The sequence below is a fragment of the Nerophis ophidion genome, linkage group LG08 (assembly GCF_033978795.1).
Source record: "Nerophis ophidion isolate RoL-2023_Sa linkage group LG08, RoL_Noph_v1.0, whole genome shotgun sequence".
Classification (NCBI taxonomy): Eukaryota; Metazoa; Chordata; class Actinopteri; order Syngnathiformes; family Syngnathidae; genus Nerophis; species Nerophis ophidion.
In genome coordinates this window covers 771463-789099 of record NC_084618.1, presented here as the reverse complement: position 1 = coordinate 789099, position 17637 = coordinate 771463, and the positions used below count along the sequence as shown (strand labels likewise).

Below are 17637 nucleotides of genomic sequence, written 5' to 3'. Positions count from 1 at the left end.
ATGACATTGTTGTATGTGATCTATGACATCTATGACATTGTTGTATGTGATATATGACATGTATGACATTGTTGTATGTGATATATGACATGTATGACATTGTTGTATGTGATCTATGACATCTATGACATTGTTGTATGTGATATATGACATGTATGACATTGTTGTATGTGATATATGACATGTATGACATTGTTGTATGTGATATATGACATCTATGACATTGTTGTATGTGATATATGACATCTATGACATTGTTGTATGTGATATATGACATCTATGACATTGTTGTATGTGATCTATGACATCTATTACGTTGTTGTATGTGATATATGACATGTATGACATTGTTGTATGTGATCTATGACATCTATGACATTGTTGTATGTGATATATGACATCTATGACATTGTTGTATGTGATATATGACATCTATGACATTGTTGTATGTGATCTATGACATCTATGACATTGTTGTATGTGATCTATGACATCTATGACATTGTTGTATGTGATCTATGACATTGTTGTATGTGATCTATGACATCTATGACATTGTTGTATGTGATCTATGACATCTATGACATTGTTGTATGTGATATATGACATCTATGACATTGTTGTATGTGATATATGACATCTATGACATTGTTGTATGTGATATATGACATCTATGACATTGTTGTATGTGATATATGACATCTATGACATTGTTGTATGTGATATATGACATGTATGACATTGTTGTATGTGATATATGACATCTATGACATTGTTGTATGTGATATATGACATCTATGACATTGTTGTATGTGATCTATGACATCTATGGCATTGTTGTATGTGATATATGACATCTATGACATTGTTGTATGTGATATATGACATGTATGACATTGTTGTATGTGATATATGACATCTATGACATTGTTGTATGTGATCTATGACATCTATGACATTGTTGTATGTGATATATGACATGTATGACATTGTTGTATGTGATATATGACATCTATGACATTGTTGTATGTGATCTATGACATCTATGACATTGTTGTATGTGATATATGACATCTATGACATTGTTGTATGTGATATATGACATCTATGACATTGTTGTATGTGATATATGACATGTATGACATTGTTGTATGTGATCTATGACATCTATGACATTGTTGTATGTGATATATGACATGTATGACATTGTTGTATGTGATATATGACATCTATGACATTGTTGTATGTGATCTATGACATCTATGACATTGTTGTATGTGATATATGACATGTATGACATTGTTGTATGTGATATATGACATGTATGACATTGTTGTATGTGATATATGACATCTATGACATTGTTGTATGTGATATATGACATCTATGACATTGTTGTATGTGATATATGACATCTATGACATTGTTGTATGTGATATATGACATGTATGACATTGTTGTATGTGATATATGACATCTATGACATTGTTGTATGTGATATATGACATCTATGACATTGTTGTATGTGATATATGACATGTATGACATTGTTGTATGTGATCTATCAATCAATCAATCAATGTTTACTTATATAGCCCTAAATCACTAGTGTCTCAAAGGGCTGCACAAACCACCACGACATCCTCGGTAGGCCCACATAAGGGCAAGGAAAACTCACACCCAGTGGGACATCGGTGACAATAATGATCCAGTGGGACGTCTGTGACAATAATGACTATGAGAACCTTAGAGAGGAGGAAAGCAATGGATGTCGAGCGGGTCTAACATGATACTGTGAAAGTTCAATCCACAATGGATCCAACACAGTCGCAAGAGTCCAGTCCAAAGCGGGTCCAACTCAGCAGCGAGAGTCCCGTTCACAGCGGAGCCACCAGGAAACCATCCCAAGCGGAGGCGGATCAGCAGCGCAGAGATGTCCCAGCCGATACACAGGCAAGCAGTACATGGCCACCGGATCGGACCGGACCCCCTCCACAGGGGAGAGTGGGACATAGAAGAAAAAGAAAAGAAACAGCAGATCAACTGGTCCAAAAAGGGAGTCTATTTAAAGGCTACAGTATACAAATGAGTTTTAAGGTGAGACTTAAAAGCTTCTACTGAGGTGGTATCTCGAACTGTTACCGGGAGGGCATTCCAGAGTACTGGAGCCCGAACGGAAAACGCTCTATAGCCCGCAGACTTTTTTTGGGCCTTGGGAATCACCAACAAGCCGGAGTCCTTTGAACGCAGATTTCTTGCCGGGACATATGGTACAATACAATCGGCAAGATAGGATGGAGCTAGACCGTGTAGTATTTTATACGTAAGTAGTAAAACCTTAAAGTCACATCTTAAGTGCACAGGAAGCCAGTGCAGGTGAGCCAGTATAGGTATATATGTATGTATATATGTATATAAAGGTATATACAGTATAGGTATATATGTATGTATATATGTATATAAAGGTATATACAGTATAGGTATATATGTATGTATATATGTATATAAAGGTATATACAGTATAGGTATATATGTATGTATATATGTATATAAAGGTATATACAGTACAGGCGTAATGTGATCAAACTTTCTTGTTCTTGTCAAAAGTCTAGCAGCCGCATTTTGTACCAACTGTAATCTTTTAATGTGATCTATGACATCTATGACATTGTTGTATGTGATCTATGACATTGTTGTATGTGATCTATGACATCTATGACATTGTTGTATGTGATCTATGACATCTATGACATTGTTGTATGTGATATATGACATCTATGACATTGTTGTATGTGATCTATGACATCTATGACATTGTTGTATGTGATATATGACATCTATGACATTGTTGTATGTGATATATGACATGTATGACATTGTTGTATGTGATATATGACATCTATGACATTGTTGTATGTGATATATGACATCTATGACATTGTTGTATGTGATATATGACATGTATGACATTGTTGTATGTGATATATGACATCTATGACATTGTTGTATGTGATATATGACATCTATGACATTGTTGTATGTGATATATGACATGTATGACATTGTTGTATGTGATATATGACATGTATGACATTGTTGTATGTGATATATGACATCTATGACATTGTTGTATGTGATGTGTGTTGTGGCCTGTACAGAGTAGCATGTGTGAGGTGCGTGTGTGAGGTGCGTGTGTGAGGTGCGTGTGTGAGGTGCGTGTGTGAGGTGCGTGTGTGAGGTGCGTGTGTGAGGTGCGTGTGTGAGGTGCATGTGTGAGGTGCGTGTGTGAGGTGCGTGTGTGAGGTGCATGTGTGAGGTGCATGTGTGAGGTGCGTGTGTGAGGTGCGTGTGTGAGGTGCGTGTGTGAGGTGCATGTGTGAGGTGCGTGTGTGAGGTGCATGTGTGAGGTGCGTGTGTGAGGTGCGTGTGTGAGGTGCGTGTGTGAGGTGCGTGTGTGAGGTGCGTGTGTGAGGTGCGTGTGTGAGGTGCGTGTGTGAGGTGCGTGTGTGAGGTGCGTGTGTGAGGTGCGTGTGTGAGGTGCATGTGTGAGGTGCATGTGTGAGGTGCATGTGTGAGGTGCATGTGTGAGGTGCATGTGTGAGGTGCATGTGTGAGGTGCATGTGTGAGGTGCATGTGTGAGGTGCATGTGTGAGGTGCGTGTGTGAGGTGCATGTGTGAGGTGCATGTGTGAGGTGCGTGTGTTGTGAGGTGCGTGTGTGAGGTGCGTGTGTGAGGTGCGTGTGTGAGGTGCGTGTGTGAGGTGCGTGTGTGAGGTGCGTGTGTGAGGTGCGTGTGTGAGGTGCATGTGTGAGGTGCATGTGTGAGGTGCATGTGTGAGGTGCATGTGTGAGGTGCATGTGTGAGGTGCATGTGTGAGGTGCATGTGTGAGGTGCGTGTGTTGTGAGGTGCATGTGTGAGGTGCATGTGTGAGGTGCGTGTGTGAGGTGCATGTGTGAGGTGCGTGTGTTGTGAGGTGCGTGTGTGAGGTGCGTGTGTGAGGTGCGTGTGTGAGGTGCGTGTGTGAGGTGCGTGTGTGAGGTGCGTGTGTGAGGTGCGTGTGTGAGGTGCATGTGTGAGGTGCATGTGTGAGGTGCATGTGTGAGGTGCATGTGTGAGGTGCATGTGTGAGGTGCATGTGTGAGGTGCATGTGTGAGGTGCGTGTGTTGTGAGGTGCATGTGTGAGGTGCATGTGTGAGGTGCGTGTGTGAGGTGCATGTGTGAGGTGCGTGTGTGAGGTGCGTGTGTGAGGTGCATGTGTGAGGTGCATGTGTGAGGTGCATGTGTGAGGTGCATGTGTGAGGTGCATGTGTGAGGTGCATGTGTGAGGTGCATGTGTGAGGTGCATGTGTGAGGTGCATGTGTGAGGTGCGTGTGTGAGGTGCATGTGTGAGGTGCGTGTGTGAGGTGCGTGTGTGAGGTGCGTGTGTGAGGTGCGTGTGTGAGGTGCGTGTGTGAGGTGCGTGTGTGAGGTGCATGTGTGAGGTGCGTGTGTGAGGTGCGTGTGTGAGGTGCATGTGTGAGGTGCATGTGTGAGGTGCGTGTGTGAGGTGCGTGTGTGAGGTGCGTGTGTGAGGTGCATGTGTGAGGTGCGTGTGTGAGGTGCATGTGTGAGGTGCGTGTGTGAGGTGCGTGTGTGAGGTGCGTGTGTGAGGTGCGTGTGTGAGGTGCGTGTGTGAGGTGCGTGTGTGAGGTGCGTGTGTGAGGTGCGTGTGTGAGGTGCGTGTGTGAGGTGCATGTGTGAGGTGCATGTGTGAGGTGCATGTGTGAGGTGCATGTGTGAGGTGCATGTGTGAGGTGCATGTGTGAGGTGCATGTGTGAGGTGCATGTGTGAGGTGCATGTGTGAGGTGCGTGTGTGAGGTGCATGTGTGAGGTGCATGTGTGAGGTGCGTGTGTTGTGAGGTGCGTGTGTGAGGTGCGTGTGTGAGGTGCGTGTGTGAGGTGCGTGTGTGAGGTGCGTGTGTGAGGTGCGTGTGTGAGGTGCGTGTGTGAGGTGCATGTGTGAGGTGCATGTGTGAGGTGCATGTGTGAGGTGCATGTGTGAGGTGCATGTGTGAGGTGCATGTGTGAGGTGCATGTGTGAGGTGCGTGTGTTGTGAGGTGCATGTGTGAGGTGCATGTGTGAGGTGCGTGTGTGAGGTGCATGTGTGAGGTGCGTGTGTTGTGAGGTGCGTGTGTGAGGTGCGTGTGTGAGGTGCGTGTGTGAGGTGCGTGTGTGAGGTGCGTGTGTGAGGTGCGTGTGTGAGGTGCGTGTGTGAGGTGCATGTGTGAGGTGCATGTGTGAGGTGCATGTGTGAGGTGCATGTGTGAGGTGCATGTGTGAGGTGCATGTGTGAGGTGCATGTGTGAGGTGCGTGTGTTGTGAGGTGCATGTGTGAGGTGCATGTGTGAGGTGCGTGTGTGAGGTGCATGTGTGAGGTGCGTGTGTGAGGTGCGTGTGTGAGGTGCATGTGTGAGGTGCATGTGTGAGGTGCATGTGTGAGGTGCATGTGTGAGGTGCATGTGTGAGGTGCATGTGTGAGGTGCATGTGTGAGGTGCATGTGTGAGGTGCATGTGTGAGGTGCATGTGTGAGGTGCATGTGTGAGGTGCATGTGTGAGGTGCATGTGTGAGGTGCGTGTGTTGTGAGGTGCATGTGTGAGGTGCGTGTGTGAGGTGCGTGTGTGAGGTGCGTGTGTGAGGTGCGTGTGTGAGGTGCGTGTGTGAGGTGCGTGTGTGAGGTGCATGTGTGAGGTGCATGTGTGAGGTGCATGTGTGAGGTGCGTGTGTGAGGTGCATGTGTGAGGTGCGTGTGTGAGGTGCGTGTGTGAGGTGCGTGTGTGAGGTGCATGTGTGAGGTGCATGTGTGAGGTGCATGTGTGAGGTGCATGTGTGAGGTGCATGTGTGAGGTGCATGTGTGAGGTGCATGTGTGAGGTGCATGTGTGAGGTGCGTGTGTTGTGAGGTGCATGTGTGAGGTGCATGTGTGAGGTGCGTGTGTGAGGTGCATGTGTGAGGTGCATGTGTGAGGTGCATGTGTGAGGTGCATGTGTGAGGTGCATGTGTGAGGTGCATGTGTGAGGTGCATGTGTGAGGTGCATGTGTGAGGTGCATGTGTGAGGTGCGTGTGTTGTGAGGTGCATGTGTGAGGTGCATGTGTGAGGTGCGTGTGTGAGGTGCATGTGTGAGGTGCGTGTGTGAGGTGCGTGTGTGAGGTGCATGTGTGAGGTGCATGTGTGAGGTGCATGTGTGAGGTGCATGTGTGAGGTGCATGTGTGAGGTGCATGTGTGAGGTGCATGTGTGAGGTGCATGTGTGAGGTGCATGTGTGAGGTGCATGTGTGAGGTGCATGTGTGAGGTGCATGTGTGAGGTGCATGTGTGAGGTGCGTGTGTTGTGAGGTGCATGTGTGAGGTGCGTGTGTGAGGTGCGTGTGTGAGGTGCGTGTGTGAGGTGCGTGTGTGAGGTGCGTGTGTGAGGTGCGTGTGTGAGGTGCATGTGTGAGGTGCATGTGTGAGGTGCATGTGTGAGGTGCGTGTGTGAGGTGCATGTGTGAGGTGCATGTGTGAGGTGCATGTGTGAGGTGCATGTGTGAGGTGCATGTGTGAGGTGCATGTGTGAGGTGCATGTGTGAGGTGCGTGTGTTGTGAGGTGCATGTGTGAGGTGCATGTGTGAGGTGCGTGTGTGAGGTGCATGTGTGAGGTGCGTGTGTGAGGTGCGTGTGTGAGGTGCATGTGTGAGGTGCATGTGTGAGGTGCATGTGTGAGGTGCATGTGTGAGGTGCATGTGTGAGGTGCATGTGTGAGGTGCATGTGTGAGGTGCATGTGTGAGGTGCATGTGTGAGGTGCATGTGTGAGGTGCATGTGTGAGGTGCGTGTGTTGTGAGGTGCATGTGTGAGGTGCGTGTGTGAGGTGCGTGTGTGAGGTGCGTGTGTGAGGTGCGTGTGTGAGGTGCGTGTGTGAGGTGCGTGTGTGAGGTGCATGTGTGAGGTGCATGTGTGAGGTGCATGTGTGAGGTGCGTGTGTGAGGTGCGTGTGTGAGGTGCGTGTGTGAGGTGCATGTGTGAGGTGCGTGTGTGAGGTGCGTGTGTGAGGTGCATGTGTGAGGTGCATGTGTGAGGTGCGTGTGTTGTGAGGTGCATGTGTGAGGTGCGTGTGTGAGGTGCGTGTGTGAGGTGCATGTGTGAGGTGCGTGTGTGAGGTGCGTGTGTGAGGTGCATGTGTGAGGTGCATGTGTGAGGTGCATGTGTGAGGTGCATGTGTGAGGTGCATGTGTGAGGTGCATGTGTGAGGTGCGTGTGTTGTGAGGTGCATGTGTGAGGTGCGTGTGTGAGGTGCGTGTGTGAGGTGCGTGTGTGAGGTGCGTGTGTGAGGTGCGTGTGTGAGGTGCATGTGTGAGGTGCATGTGTGAGGTGCATGTGTGAGGTGCATGTGTGAGGTGCATGTGTGAGGTGCATGTGTGAGGTGCGTGTGTTGTGAGGTGCATGTGTGAGGTGCGTGTGTGAGGTGCGTGTGTGAGGTGCGTGTGTGAGGTGCGTGTGTGAGGTGCATGTGTGAGGTGCATGTGTGAGGTGCGTGTGTGAGGTGCGTGTGTGAGGTGCGTGTGTGAGGTGCGTGTGTGAGGTGCATGTGTGAGGTGCATGTGTGAGGTGCATGTGTGAGGTGCATGTGTGAGGTGCATGTGTGAGGTGCGTGTGTTGTGAGGTGCATGTGTGAGGTGCGTGTGTGAGGTGCGTGTGTGAGGTGCGTGTGTGAGGTGCATGTGTGAGGTGCATGTGTGAGGTGCATGTGTGAGGTGCATGTGTGAGGTGCATGTGTGAGGTGCATGTGTGAGGTGCATGTGTGAGGTGCATGTGTGAGGTGCATGTGTGAGGTGCGTGTGTGAGGTGCGTGTGTGAGGTGCATGTGTGAGGTGCATGTGTGAGGTGCATGTGTGAGGTGCATGTGTGAGGTGCATGTGTGAGGTGCATGTGTGAGGTGCATGTGTGAGGTGCGTGTGTTGTGAGGTGCATGTGTGAGGTGCGTGTGTGAGGTGCGTGTGTGAGGTGCGTGTGTGAGGTGCGTGTGTGAGGTGCGTGTGTGAGGTGCGTGTGTGAGGTGCGTGTGTGAGGTGCATGTGTGAGGTGCATGTGTGAGGTGCATGTGTGAGGTGCATGTGTGAGGTGCATGTGTGAGGTGCATGTGTGAGGTGCATGTGTGAGGTGCATGTGTGAGGTGCATGTGTGAGGTGCGTGTGTGAGGTGCGTGTGTGAGGTGCATGTGTGAGGTGCATGTGTGAGGTGCATGTGTGAGGTGCATGTGTGAGGTGCATGTGTGAGGTGCATGTGTGAGGTGCATGTGTGAGGTGCGTGTGTTGTGAGGTGCATGTGTGAGGTGCGTGTGTGAGGTGCGTGTGTGAGGTGCGTGTGTGAGGTGCGTGTGTGAGGTGCGTGTGTGAGGTGCGTGTGTGAGGTGCATGTGTGAGGTGCATGTGTGAGGTGCATGTGTGAGGTGCGTGTGTGAGGTGCGTGTGTGAGGTGCGTGTGTGAGGTGCATGTGTGAGGTGCGTGTGTGAGGTGCGTGTGTGAGGTGCATGTGTGAGGTGCATGTGTGAGGTGCATGTGTGAGGTGCGTGTGTTGTGAGGTGCATGTGTGAGGTGCGTGTGTGAGGTGCGTGTGTGAGGTGCATGTGTGAGGTGCGTGTGTGAGGTGCGTGTGTGAGGTGCATGTGTGAGGTGCATGTGTGAGGTGCATGTGTGAGGTGCATGTGTGAGGTGCATGTGTGAGGTGCATGTGTGAGGTGCGTGTGTTGTGAGGTGCATGTGTGAGGTGCGTGTGTGAGGTGCGTGTGTGAGGTGCGTGTGTGAGGTGCGTGTGTGAGGTGCGTGTGTGAGGTGCGTGTGTGAGGTGCATGTGTGAGGTGCATGTGTGAGGTGCATGTGTGAGGTGCATGTGTGAGGTGCATGTGTGAGGTGCATGTGTGAGGTGCATGTGTGAGGTGCATGTGTGAGGTGCGTGTGTTGTGAGGTGCATGTGTGAGGTGCGTGTGTGAGGTGCGTGTGTGAGGTGCGTGTGTGAGGTGCGTGTGTGAGGTGCGTGTGTGAGGTGCGTGTGTGAGGTGCATGTGTGAGGTGCATGTGTGAGGTGCATGTGTGAGGTGCATGTGTGAGGTGCATGTGTGAGGTGCATGTGTGAGGTGCATGTGTGAGGTGCATGTGTGAGGTGCATGTGTGAGGTGCATGTGTGAGGTGCATGTGTGAGGTGCATGTGTGAGGTGCATGTGTGAGGTGCATGTGTGAGGTGCGTGTGTGAGGTGCGTGTGTGAGGTGCGTGTGTGAGGTGCATGTGTGAGGTGCATGTGTGAGGTGCATGTGTGAGGTGCATGTGTGAGGTGCATGTGTGAGGTGCATGTGTGAGGTGCATGTGTGAGGTGCATGTGTGAGGTGCGTGTGTGAGGTGCGTGTGTGAGGTGCGTGTGTGAGGTGCGTGTGTGAGGTGCATGTGTGAGGTGCATGTGTGAGGTGCGTGTGTTGTGAGGTGCATGTGTGAGGTGCGTGTGTGAGGTGCGTGTGTGAGGTGCGTGTGTGAGGTGCGTGTGTGAGGTGCGTGTGTGAGGTGCGTGTGTGAGGTGCATGTGTGAGGTGCATGTGTGAGGTGCATGTGTGAGGTGCATGTGTGAGGTGCATGTGTGAGGTGCATGTGTGAGGTGCATGTGTGAGGTGCATGTGTGAGGTGCATGTGTGAGGTGCATGTGTGAGGTGCATGTGTGAGGTGCATGTGTGAGGTGCATGTGTGAGGTGCATGTGTGAGGTGCATGTGTGAGGTGCATGTGTGAGGTGCGTGTGTTGTGAGGTGCATGTGTGAGGTGCGTGTGTGAGGTGCGTGTGTGAGGTGCGTGTGTGAGGTGCGTGTGTGAGGTGCGTGTGTGAGGTGCGTGTGTGAGGTGCATGTGTGAGGTGCATGTGTGAGGTGCATGTGTGAGGTGCATGTGTGAGGTGCATGTGTGAGGTGCATGTGTGAGGTGCATGTGTGAGGTGCATGTGTGAGGTGCATGTGTGAGGTGCGTGTGTGAGGTGCGTGTGTGAGGTGCATGTGTGAGGTGCATGTGTGAGGTGCATGTGTGAGGTGCGTGTGTTGTGAGGTGCATGTGTGAGGTGCGTGTGTGAGGTGCGTGTGTGAGGTGCGTGTGTGAGGTGCGTGTGTGAGGTGCGTGTGTGAGGTGCGTGTGTGAGGTGCATGTGTGAGGTGCATGTGTGAGGTGCATGTGTGAGGTGCATGTGTGAGGTGCATGTGTGAGGTGCATGTGTGAGGTGCATGTGTGAGGTGCATGTGTGAGGTGCGTGTGTTGTGAGGTGCATGTGTGAGGTGCGTGTGTGAGGTGCATGTGTGAGGTGCGTGTGTTGTGAGGTGCATGTGTGAGGTGCGTGTGTGAGGTGCGTGTGTGAGGTGCGTGTGTGAGGTGCGTGTGTGAGGTGCGTGTGTGAGGTGCGTGTGTGAGGTGCATGTGTGAGGTGCATGTGTGAGGTGCATGTGTGAGGTGCATGTGTGAGGTGCATGTGTGAGGTGCATGTGTGAGGTGCATGTGTGAGGTGCGTGTGTGAGGTGCGTGTGTGAGGTGCATGTGTGAGGTGCGTGTGTGAGGTGCGTGTGTGAGGTGCATGTGTGAGGTGCGTGTGTGAGGTGCGTGTGTGAGGTGCGTGTGTGAGGTGCATGTGTGAGGTGCATGTGTGAGGTGCATGTGTGAGGTGCATGTGTGAGGTGCGTGGTCACTTCCAGCTGCAGCAACACTCACCAGGCTTCTTGTTGACGTCGGCAGTAAAGAGCCAGTCGGACGCCTTCTTGGCGTCTGGGCCGGTGAGATAGAACTTTCCAAAGTAGGACATGTCGAAGACGGCCACAGCGTGTCTGCACGACAGGCACTCACTCTTAATCTGCAATCACAAATGGTTCAAAACTAAGAATCCATCTCTAAAAACACTCAACTGTGAGAAGATGGCGCTGAGGTCGTTACAAGGTCATGATGAGGAGGGAAGTCAAAGGTGTACTCTTTGCCCAGCAGATCCTTGTACTTGTACTCCTCGTTCTTCTTGACCTCGTACGCACCGTAATAGTCGTAGTCCTTCACCTTCAACGCGCCAGAGAGGAAGGAGACACAAGTGAAGGAAAAAGACAAGTGAAGGAAGAAGACACAAGTGAAGGAAGAAGACACAAATTAAGGAAAAAGACACAAGTGAAGGAAGAAGACATAAGTGAAGGAAGAAGACACAAATTAAGGAAAAAGACACAAGTGAAGGAAGAAGACATAAGTGAAGGAAGAAGACACAAATTAAGGAAAAAGACACAAGTGAAGGAAGAAGACATAAGTGAAGGTAGAAGACATAAGTGAAAGAAGAAAAGTGAAAGACAAAGACATAAGTGAAGGAAGAAGACACAAATTAAGGAAAAAGACACAAGTGAAGAAAGACGACAAGTGAAAGAAGAAGACAAGTGAAGGAGGAAGAAAAGAAAGTAAGTTTTGGGACACTGTCTTATTAGATGGTCAGGGTGTCCCTAATCATGTGTCCTATTTACACTGTGGTAGTGGAGGGTGAGGGTGTGTCTGATCATGTGTGGTAGTGGAGGGTGAGGGTGTGTCTGATCATGTGTGGTAGTGGAGGGTGTGTCTGATCATGTGTGGTAGTGGAGGGTGAGGGTGTGTCTGATCATGTGTGGTAGTGGAGGGTGAGGGTGTGTCTGATCATGTGTGGTAGTGGAGGGTGAGGGTGTGTCTGATCATGTGTGGTAGTGGAGGGTGAGGGTGTGTCTGATCATGTGTGGTAGTGGAGGGTGAGGGTGTGTCTGATCATGTGTGGTAGTGGAGGGTGTGTCTGATCATGTGTGGTAGTGGAGGGTGAGGGTGTGTCTGATCATGTGTGGTAGTGGAGGGTGTGTCTGATCATGTGTGGTAGTGGAGGGTGAGGGTGTGCGTCACCTGAGCAGGTCCATCCCTGGTGAACCAGCCAGGTCTCTCCCAGCCGTGTCTCTCCTGGAAGACGCAGCCCTGCTCCATCAGCACCTGGCCAGCCACACACCAACTTATCCACAAATGTTCCCCACCGCCCATAAAGATGTTGCTTGGCTACACATCTTGAAATGATTGTAATCATCAGTCATCTCTAAAGAAGGAAGTTATGATGCAGAAGTCAAGTTGTGGATATAAAAAGCGGCCCTCCCCTGTCCTGTCCTGCTCCACCTGCTGGAGGTGACAGTCGCCCACAGCGTAGCGTACAGAGCTGCCAAAGCAAAGCTTCCCAGCGCTGGCTATATTTACTGCTTGTGAAGCACAACCCTGCTGGCTCTGCTTAGCTGCAGAGAAAAGGCTTTTTTAAGTCGCCCTGGGAGACGTGCTCAGCAACACGTTTAGCAACTAATGGAGGTGATTTTCCCCAGGCTGCCAATAAAACACGGCGTCAGTAAGGTGTAGTTGCTAGGCGATTGGCCCTCGGCGCGTGATTAGGGCTCCACGAGGGTCCCTTTCACGCTCAGGCTTCATCAGTGGCGGCAGGCTGGTTAGCAAGAAAGAAGAGCACTATAAAGAGGATACACGTTCTGACGCACCCTCTCATGTAAACAAGGTGCTAGAAGATGAATATTAACCACAACATGCTAGCTGTGCCAGAATGGAGTGTCTGACTCTGCCAGATTTAGGTGTAACTGTACACAGAAACTGTAGCATGTTTACATGAAAATGCTATCACTAAGCATGTGTGCTAACGATAACGATATGACTCAAAAAGATGTACGGGTGCAGAAGTAGAAAAAAGTGTCTGAATAGATGAAAAAGTTAGCGAGCTGAAGTTAGCTTGCTAGCATGCTATTGTTTGCATGCTAACAGGTAAGAAATGTCACATACAAAGTTAAATGTGTCTGGTGTAAACAGTTGCAAAACTAGCTCAAAAAGTTAGCACGCTAATGTTAGGATGTTAGCAAGCTAAGGTTAGCATGCTAACAGTTAGCTTGTGTCACATACCAATTTATATGACTGTAGGTTGAACGGTCGCAAAATTAGCTCAAAAAGCTAGCAGGTTAATGTCGGCATGCTAGCATGCTAACGTAAACATGTTTACAGTTAGCATGTTTCAAATACCAAGTTACTAGTGTTGTGTCGTTCGCAAACGATTTGTTTGAACGAACAAATCTTTTGAGTGAACGTACTGAACCGAATCACTTGATGAACTGATTCGTTCCTTTCCCAGTTCAGTTGAGCTCCGCCGCGACCATGCCGGTACGAGTGGTTAGGTCTGACGCATTCTGTGACTCACTCAACCCTCGACGTCGGCGTCATCACGGGGGCGGGGGGGGGGGGGGGGGGGGGGGGGGGCGACTGAGCGAACGATTTGTTCACCGCGGATTAAAGACATGAATCACTCAGTGAACGACAACACTCTCGTGATATTTTGATGTTTTCTTTGTTATATTTTTAAACGTAGACTACAGAACCTTTTGTTTTTATGTTGGCATTTCTGGCTCTTAATTTACTTTTTTATTTTGAGAGTATTTATTTTCTTTTTTTTGCATAAAGATTTAGTTTTTATGTTGGCATTTGTTAAGGGTTTCTTAATTTAATATTTTTTTTTGCAGAGAGCGATTCAGGTCTGTCGCCCTCTGGTCCACACAACTGTAGCTGAGTGATTCAGGCTCGCTTCACAAACTGACTTCTTGTCTCTGAGGACGTGAATCACGTGAATCACTGCACTCACTCATTCATTCAGAATCAGGACTCGCGAACCTACTGACACAGAAGTGAGTGTGTCCCGGAGGATGACGTCACATTGAGGATCTCCTTCTGTCACTGTGTGTGTCCTTCATTGGGTGCTGAGGGCTTGTGTCCTTCATTGGGTGCTGAGGGCTTGTGTCCTTCATTGGGTGCTGAGGGCTTGTGTCCTTCATTGGGTGCTGAGGGCTTGTGTCCTTCATTGGGTGCTGAGGGCTTGTGTCCTTCATTGGGTGCTGAGGCCTTGTGTCCTTCATTGGGTGCTGAGGGCTTGTGTCCTTCATTGGGTGCTGAGGGCTTGTGTCCTTCATTGGGTGCTGAGGGCTTGTGTCCTTCATTGGGTGCTGAGGGCTTGTGTCCTTCATTGGGTGCTCAGGGCTTGTGTCCTTCATTGGGTGCTGAGGGCTTGTGTCCTTCATTGGGTGCTGAGGGCTTGTGTCCTTCATTGGGTGCTGAGGGCTTGTGTCCTTCATTGGGTGCTGAGGGCTTGTGTCCTTCATTGGGTGCTGAGGGCTTGTGTCCTTCATTGGGTGCTGAGGGCTTGTGTCCTTCATTGGGTGCTGAGGGCTTGTGTCCTTCATTGGGTGCTGAGGGCTTGTGTCCTTCATTGGGTGCTGAGGCCTTGTGTCCTTCATTGGGTGCTGAGGGCTTGTGTCCTTCATTGGGTGCTGAGGGCTTGTGTCCTTCATTGGGTGCTGAGGGCTTGTGTCCTTCATTGGGTGCTGAGGGCTTGTGTCCTTCATTGGGTGCTCAGGGCTTGTGTCCTTCATTGGGTGCTGAGGGCTTGTGTCCTTCATTGGGTGCTGAGGGCTTGTGTCCTTCATTGGGTGCTGAGGGCTTGTGTCCTTCATTGGGTGCTGAGGGCTTGTGTCCTTCATTGGGTGCTGAGGGCTTGTGTCCTTCATTGGGTGCTGAGGGCTTGTGTCCTTCATTGGGTGCTGAGGGCTTGTGTCCTTCATTGGGTGCTGAGGCCTTGTGTCCTTCATTGGGTGCTGAGGGCTTGTGTCCTTCATTGGGTGCTGAGGGCTTGTGTCCTTCATTGGGTGCTGAGGGCTTGTGTCCTTCATTGGGTGCTGAGGCCTTGTGTCCTTCATTGGGTGCTGAGGGCTTGTGTCCTTCATTGGGTGCTGAGGGCTTGTGTCCTTCATTGGGTGCTGAGGGCTTGTGTCCTTCTTTGGGTGCTGAGGGCTTGTGTCCTTCATTGGGTGCTGAGGGCTTGTGTCCTTCATTGGGGCCCACATTTGTGGTCCTCTCCAAGGTTCTCATAGTCATCATTGTCACCGACGTCCCACTGGGTGTGAGTTCTCCTTGCCCTTATGTGGGTTCTTCGGAGGATGTCGTAGTCGTAGTGGTTTGTGCAGTCCTTTGAGACATTTTTGATTTAGGGCTATATAGATAAACATTGATTGATTGATTGATTGATTGATAGGGTGATATAACTTGGTATATGACAGCTGGTAACTGTTAGTGTGCTAATGTTAACATGCTAGCTCGCTGACAATAAAGTGCTAACTTTTTTTTCAAACTTTACTCTTTTTTCTTTAATTCCACAGCCATACACCTTATTACTGTCAAATAACTTGGTATTTGAAACATGCTAACTGTATGCACGTTTACTTTAGCATGTTAACATTAAAGTGCTAGCTTTTTTAGCTGACTTTGCAACTGTTTACCTTAGCGACATAACTTGGTATGTGACACTTGTTCACAGCTAGTATGCTAACATTAAAGTCCTAACTTTTGGGGCTATTTGTACTCTTTCCTCTAATTGCACATTTTCAGAATGTGCTTATTGTATTTTGGCCAACAAAGAAAACAACCTGAAGTTGTCTTTCTGTTTAAATAATTATGCCGTGATTTCACCATTCGGGTCCACTTGGAAAAAGATTTCCCTCCATGCGGCCCCTGAGATAAATTGAGTTTGAAACCTCTGCCTTAGAGTCATATAACTTGGTATGTAACTATTATCATGTGAGACTATCTAACTACCATCCACACACTTATCTCACCTTGGACTATCTAACTACCTTTTCCCTTCCTACAGGTGGGACAAACGCCATTGACGACAGTTTTCCCTTCCTACAGGTGGGACAAACACCATTGACACAGTTTTATCTTCATACAGGTGGGACAAGCGCCATTGACCCAGTTTTCCTTTCATACAGGTGGGACAAGACCCATTGACCCAGTTTTACCATCCTACAGGTGGGACAAACACCATTGACACAGTTTTATCTTCATACAGGTGGGACAAGGCCCATTGACACAGTTTTATCGTCATACAGGTGGGACAAGGCCCATTGACCCTGTGGTCCAGTGAGATGTATTTTCAGCAGACTCTGCACACCTGTGCAAGTATAAAAAAAGCATGTACCTGGTGAAAAGGATCTTTTCTCATGTTCCTGCTGGCCAGCGGTTCATCAAAGGGGAAAACCACAGAGTAGTTCTTGGCGTAGGACTCATGGCTTCGCTCTCGGATCCAACGCTGGTTGTCTGTCAGAGAGTTGTGGAAGCGCCTGAGAAGGAGATCCGTTAAGACGTAAGTCTCTGTGTGGGACTGGTTCTTGCCTGGCTGGCTTGGTAAACAACTGATGTTTCTAGGCAGTTTCCTTTGAGTGGCAGTTAATCCTTTCTATCTGTGAAGTTAGAGTGGTTAGTGATTGCTTGTCTGTGAGTGCTCAGAAAGTTGTTGTTGTGTGAGTCAATGTTGTATTATATACTATATCAGCCCAGCAAGTCCACTTTAAACAAACCCAACCAATGGTCTCATCATGCCGGCACAGAAGCAAGGCACTATTGTGCAACAATGGCCACACCCCCGTGTAATGCACCCTACATACATACATACATACATATATATATATATATATATATATATATATATATATATATATATATATATATATATAAATATAAACCAGCCACAGACTCTTCAATAAAATACACTGAAGAGCAGGCTTGTAGGGATGATATAGCCTTTTGTGCTTTTTCCTGACCTAACGTATATTACGCTCTACTCCGGTATTGAGGACTGTGCAACGGATAAACCACAGAAACCGGAGTTTGTATGACCATATATATATATATATATATATATATATATATATATATATACACATACATGTACCTGATGTCATATCATACATGTACCTGATGTCATATCATACATGTACCTGATGTCATATCATACATGTACCTGATGTCATATCATACATGTACCTGATGTCATATCATACATGTACCTGATGTCATATCCATACATGTACCTGATGTCATATCATACATGTACCTGATGTCATATCCATACATGTACCTGATGTCATATCCATACATGTACCTGATGTCATATCATACATGTACCTGATGTCATATCATACATGTACCTGATGTCATATCCATACATGTACCTGATGTCATATCCATACATGTACCTGATGTCATATCATACATGTACCTGATGTCGTATCCATACATGTCCTTCTCAGGACGTCCATGGATGATCCAGTGAGCCAGTTCTCGACCGCAACCCCCGCCCAGCATCATACCTGACATGGAAATACATACAGTAGGTACATGACATTAAATACATACAGTAGGTACATGACATTAAATACATACAGTAGGTACATGACATTAAATACATACAGTAGGTACATGACAGTACTAATGACTCCAACACCATGTACTACTGACTTATTGGGTCCTAGACCATGTACTACTGACTTATTGGATCCTACACCATGTACTACTGACTTATTGGATCCTAGACCATGTAGTACTGACTTATTGGGTCCTAGACCATGTAGTACTGACTTATTGGGTCCTAGACCATGTAGTACTGACTTATTGGATCCTACACCATGTACTACTGACTTATTGGATCCTAGACCATGTACTACTGACTTATTGGATCCTACACCATG

At 48.3% G+C, this 17637-nt stretch overlaps 1 protein-coding gene across 1 annotated transcript in view; it reads right to left on the bottom strand.

The window, feature by feature from the left end:
• LOC133557134 (sarcosine dehydrogenase, mitochondrial-like) overlaps positions 1-17637 on the bottom strand; it is a 74472-nt gene that overhangs the window by 32975 nt on the left and 23860 nt on the right. Inside the window, exons 4-8 of the mRNA XM_061907377.1 lie at positions 17169-17259; positions 16089-16230; positions 11933-12016; positions 10973-11086; positions 10754-10892 (exon numbers count right to left, since the gene is read on the bottom strand). Coding sequence (XP_061763361.1) covers positions 10754-10892; positions 10973-11086; positions 11933-12016; positions 16089-16230; positions 17169-17259 — 570 coding nt within the window. The remainder of the gene's footprint in view (positions 1-10753; positions 10893-10972; positions 11087-11932; positions 12017-16088; positions 16231-17168; positions 17260-17637) is intronic.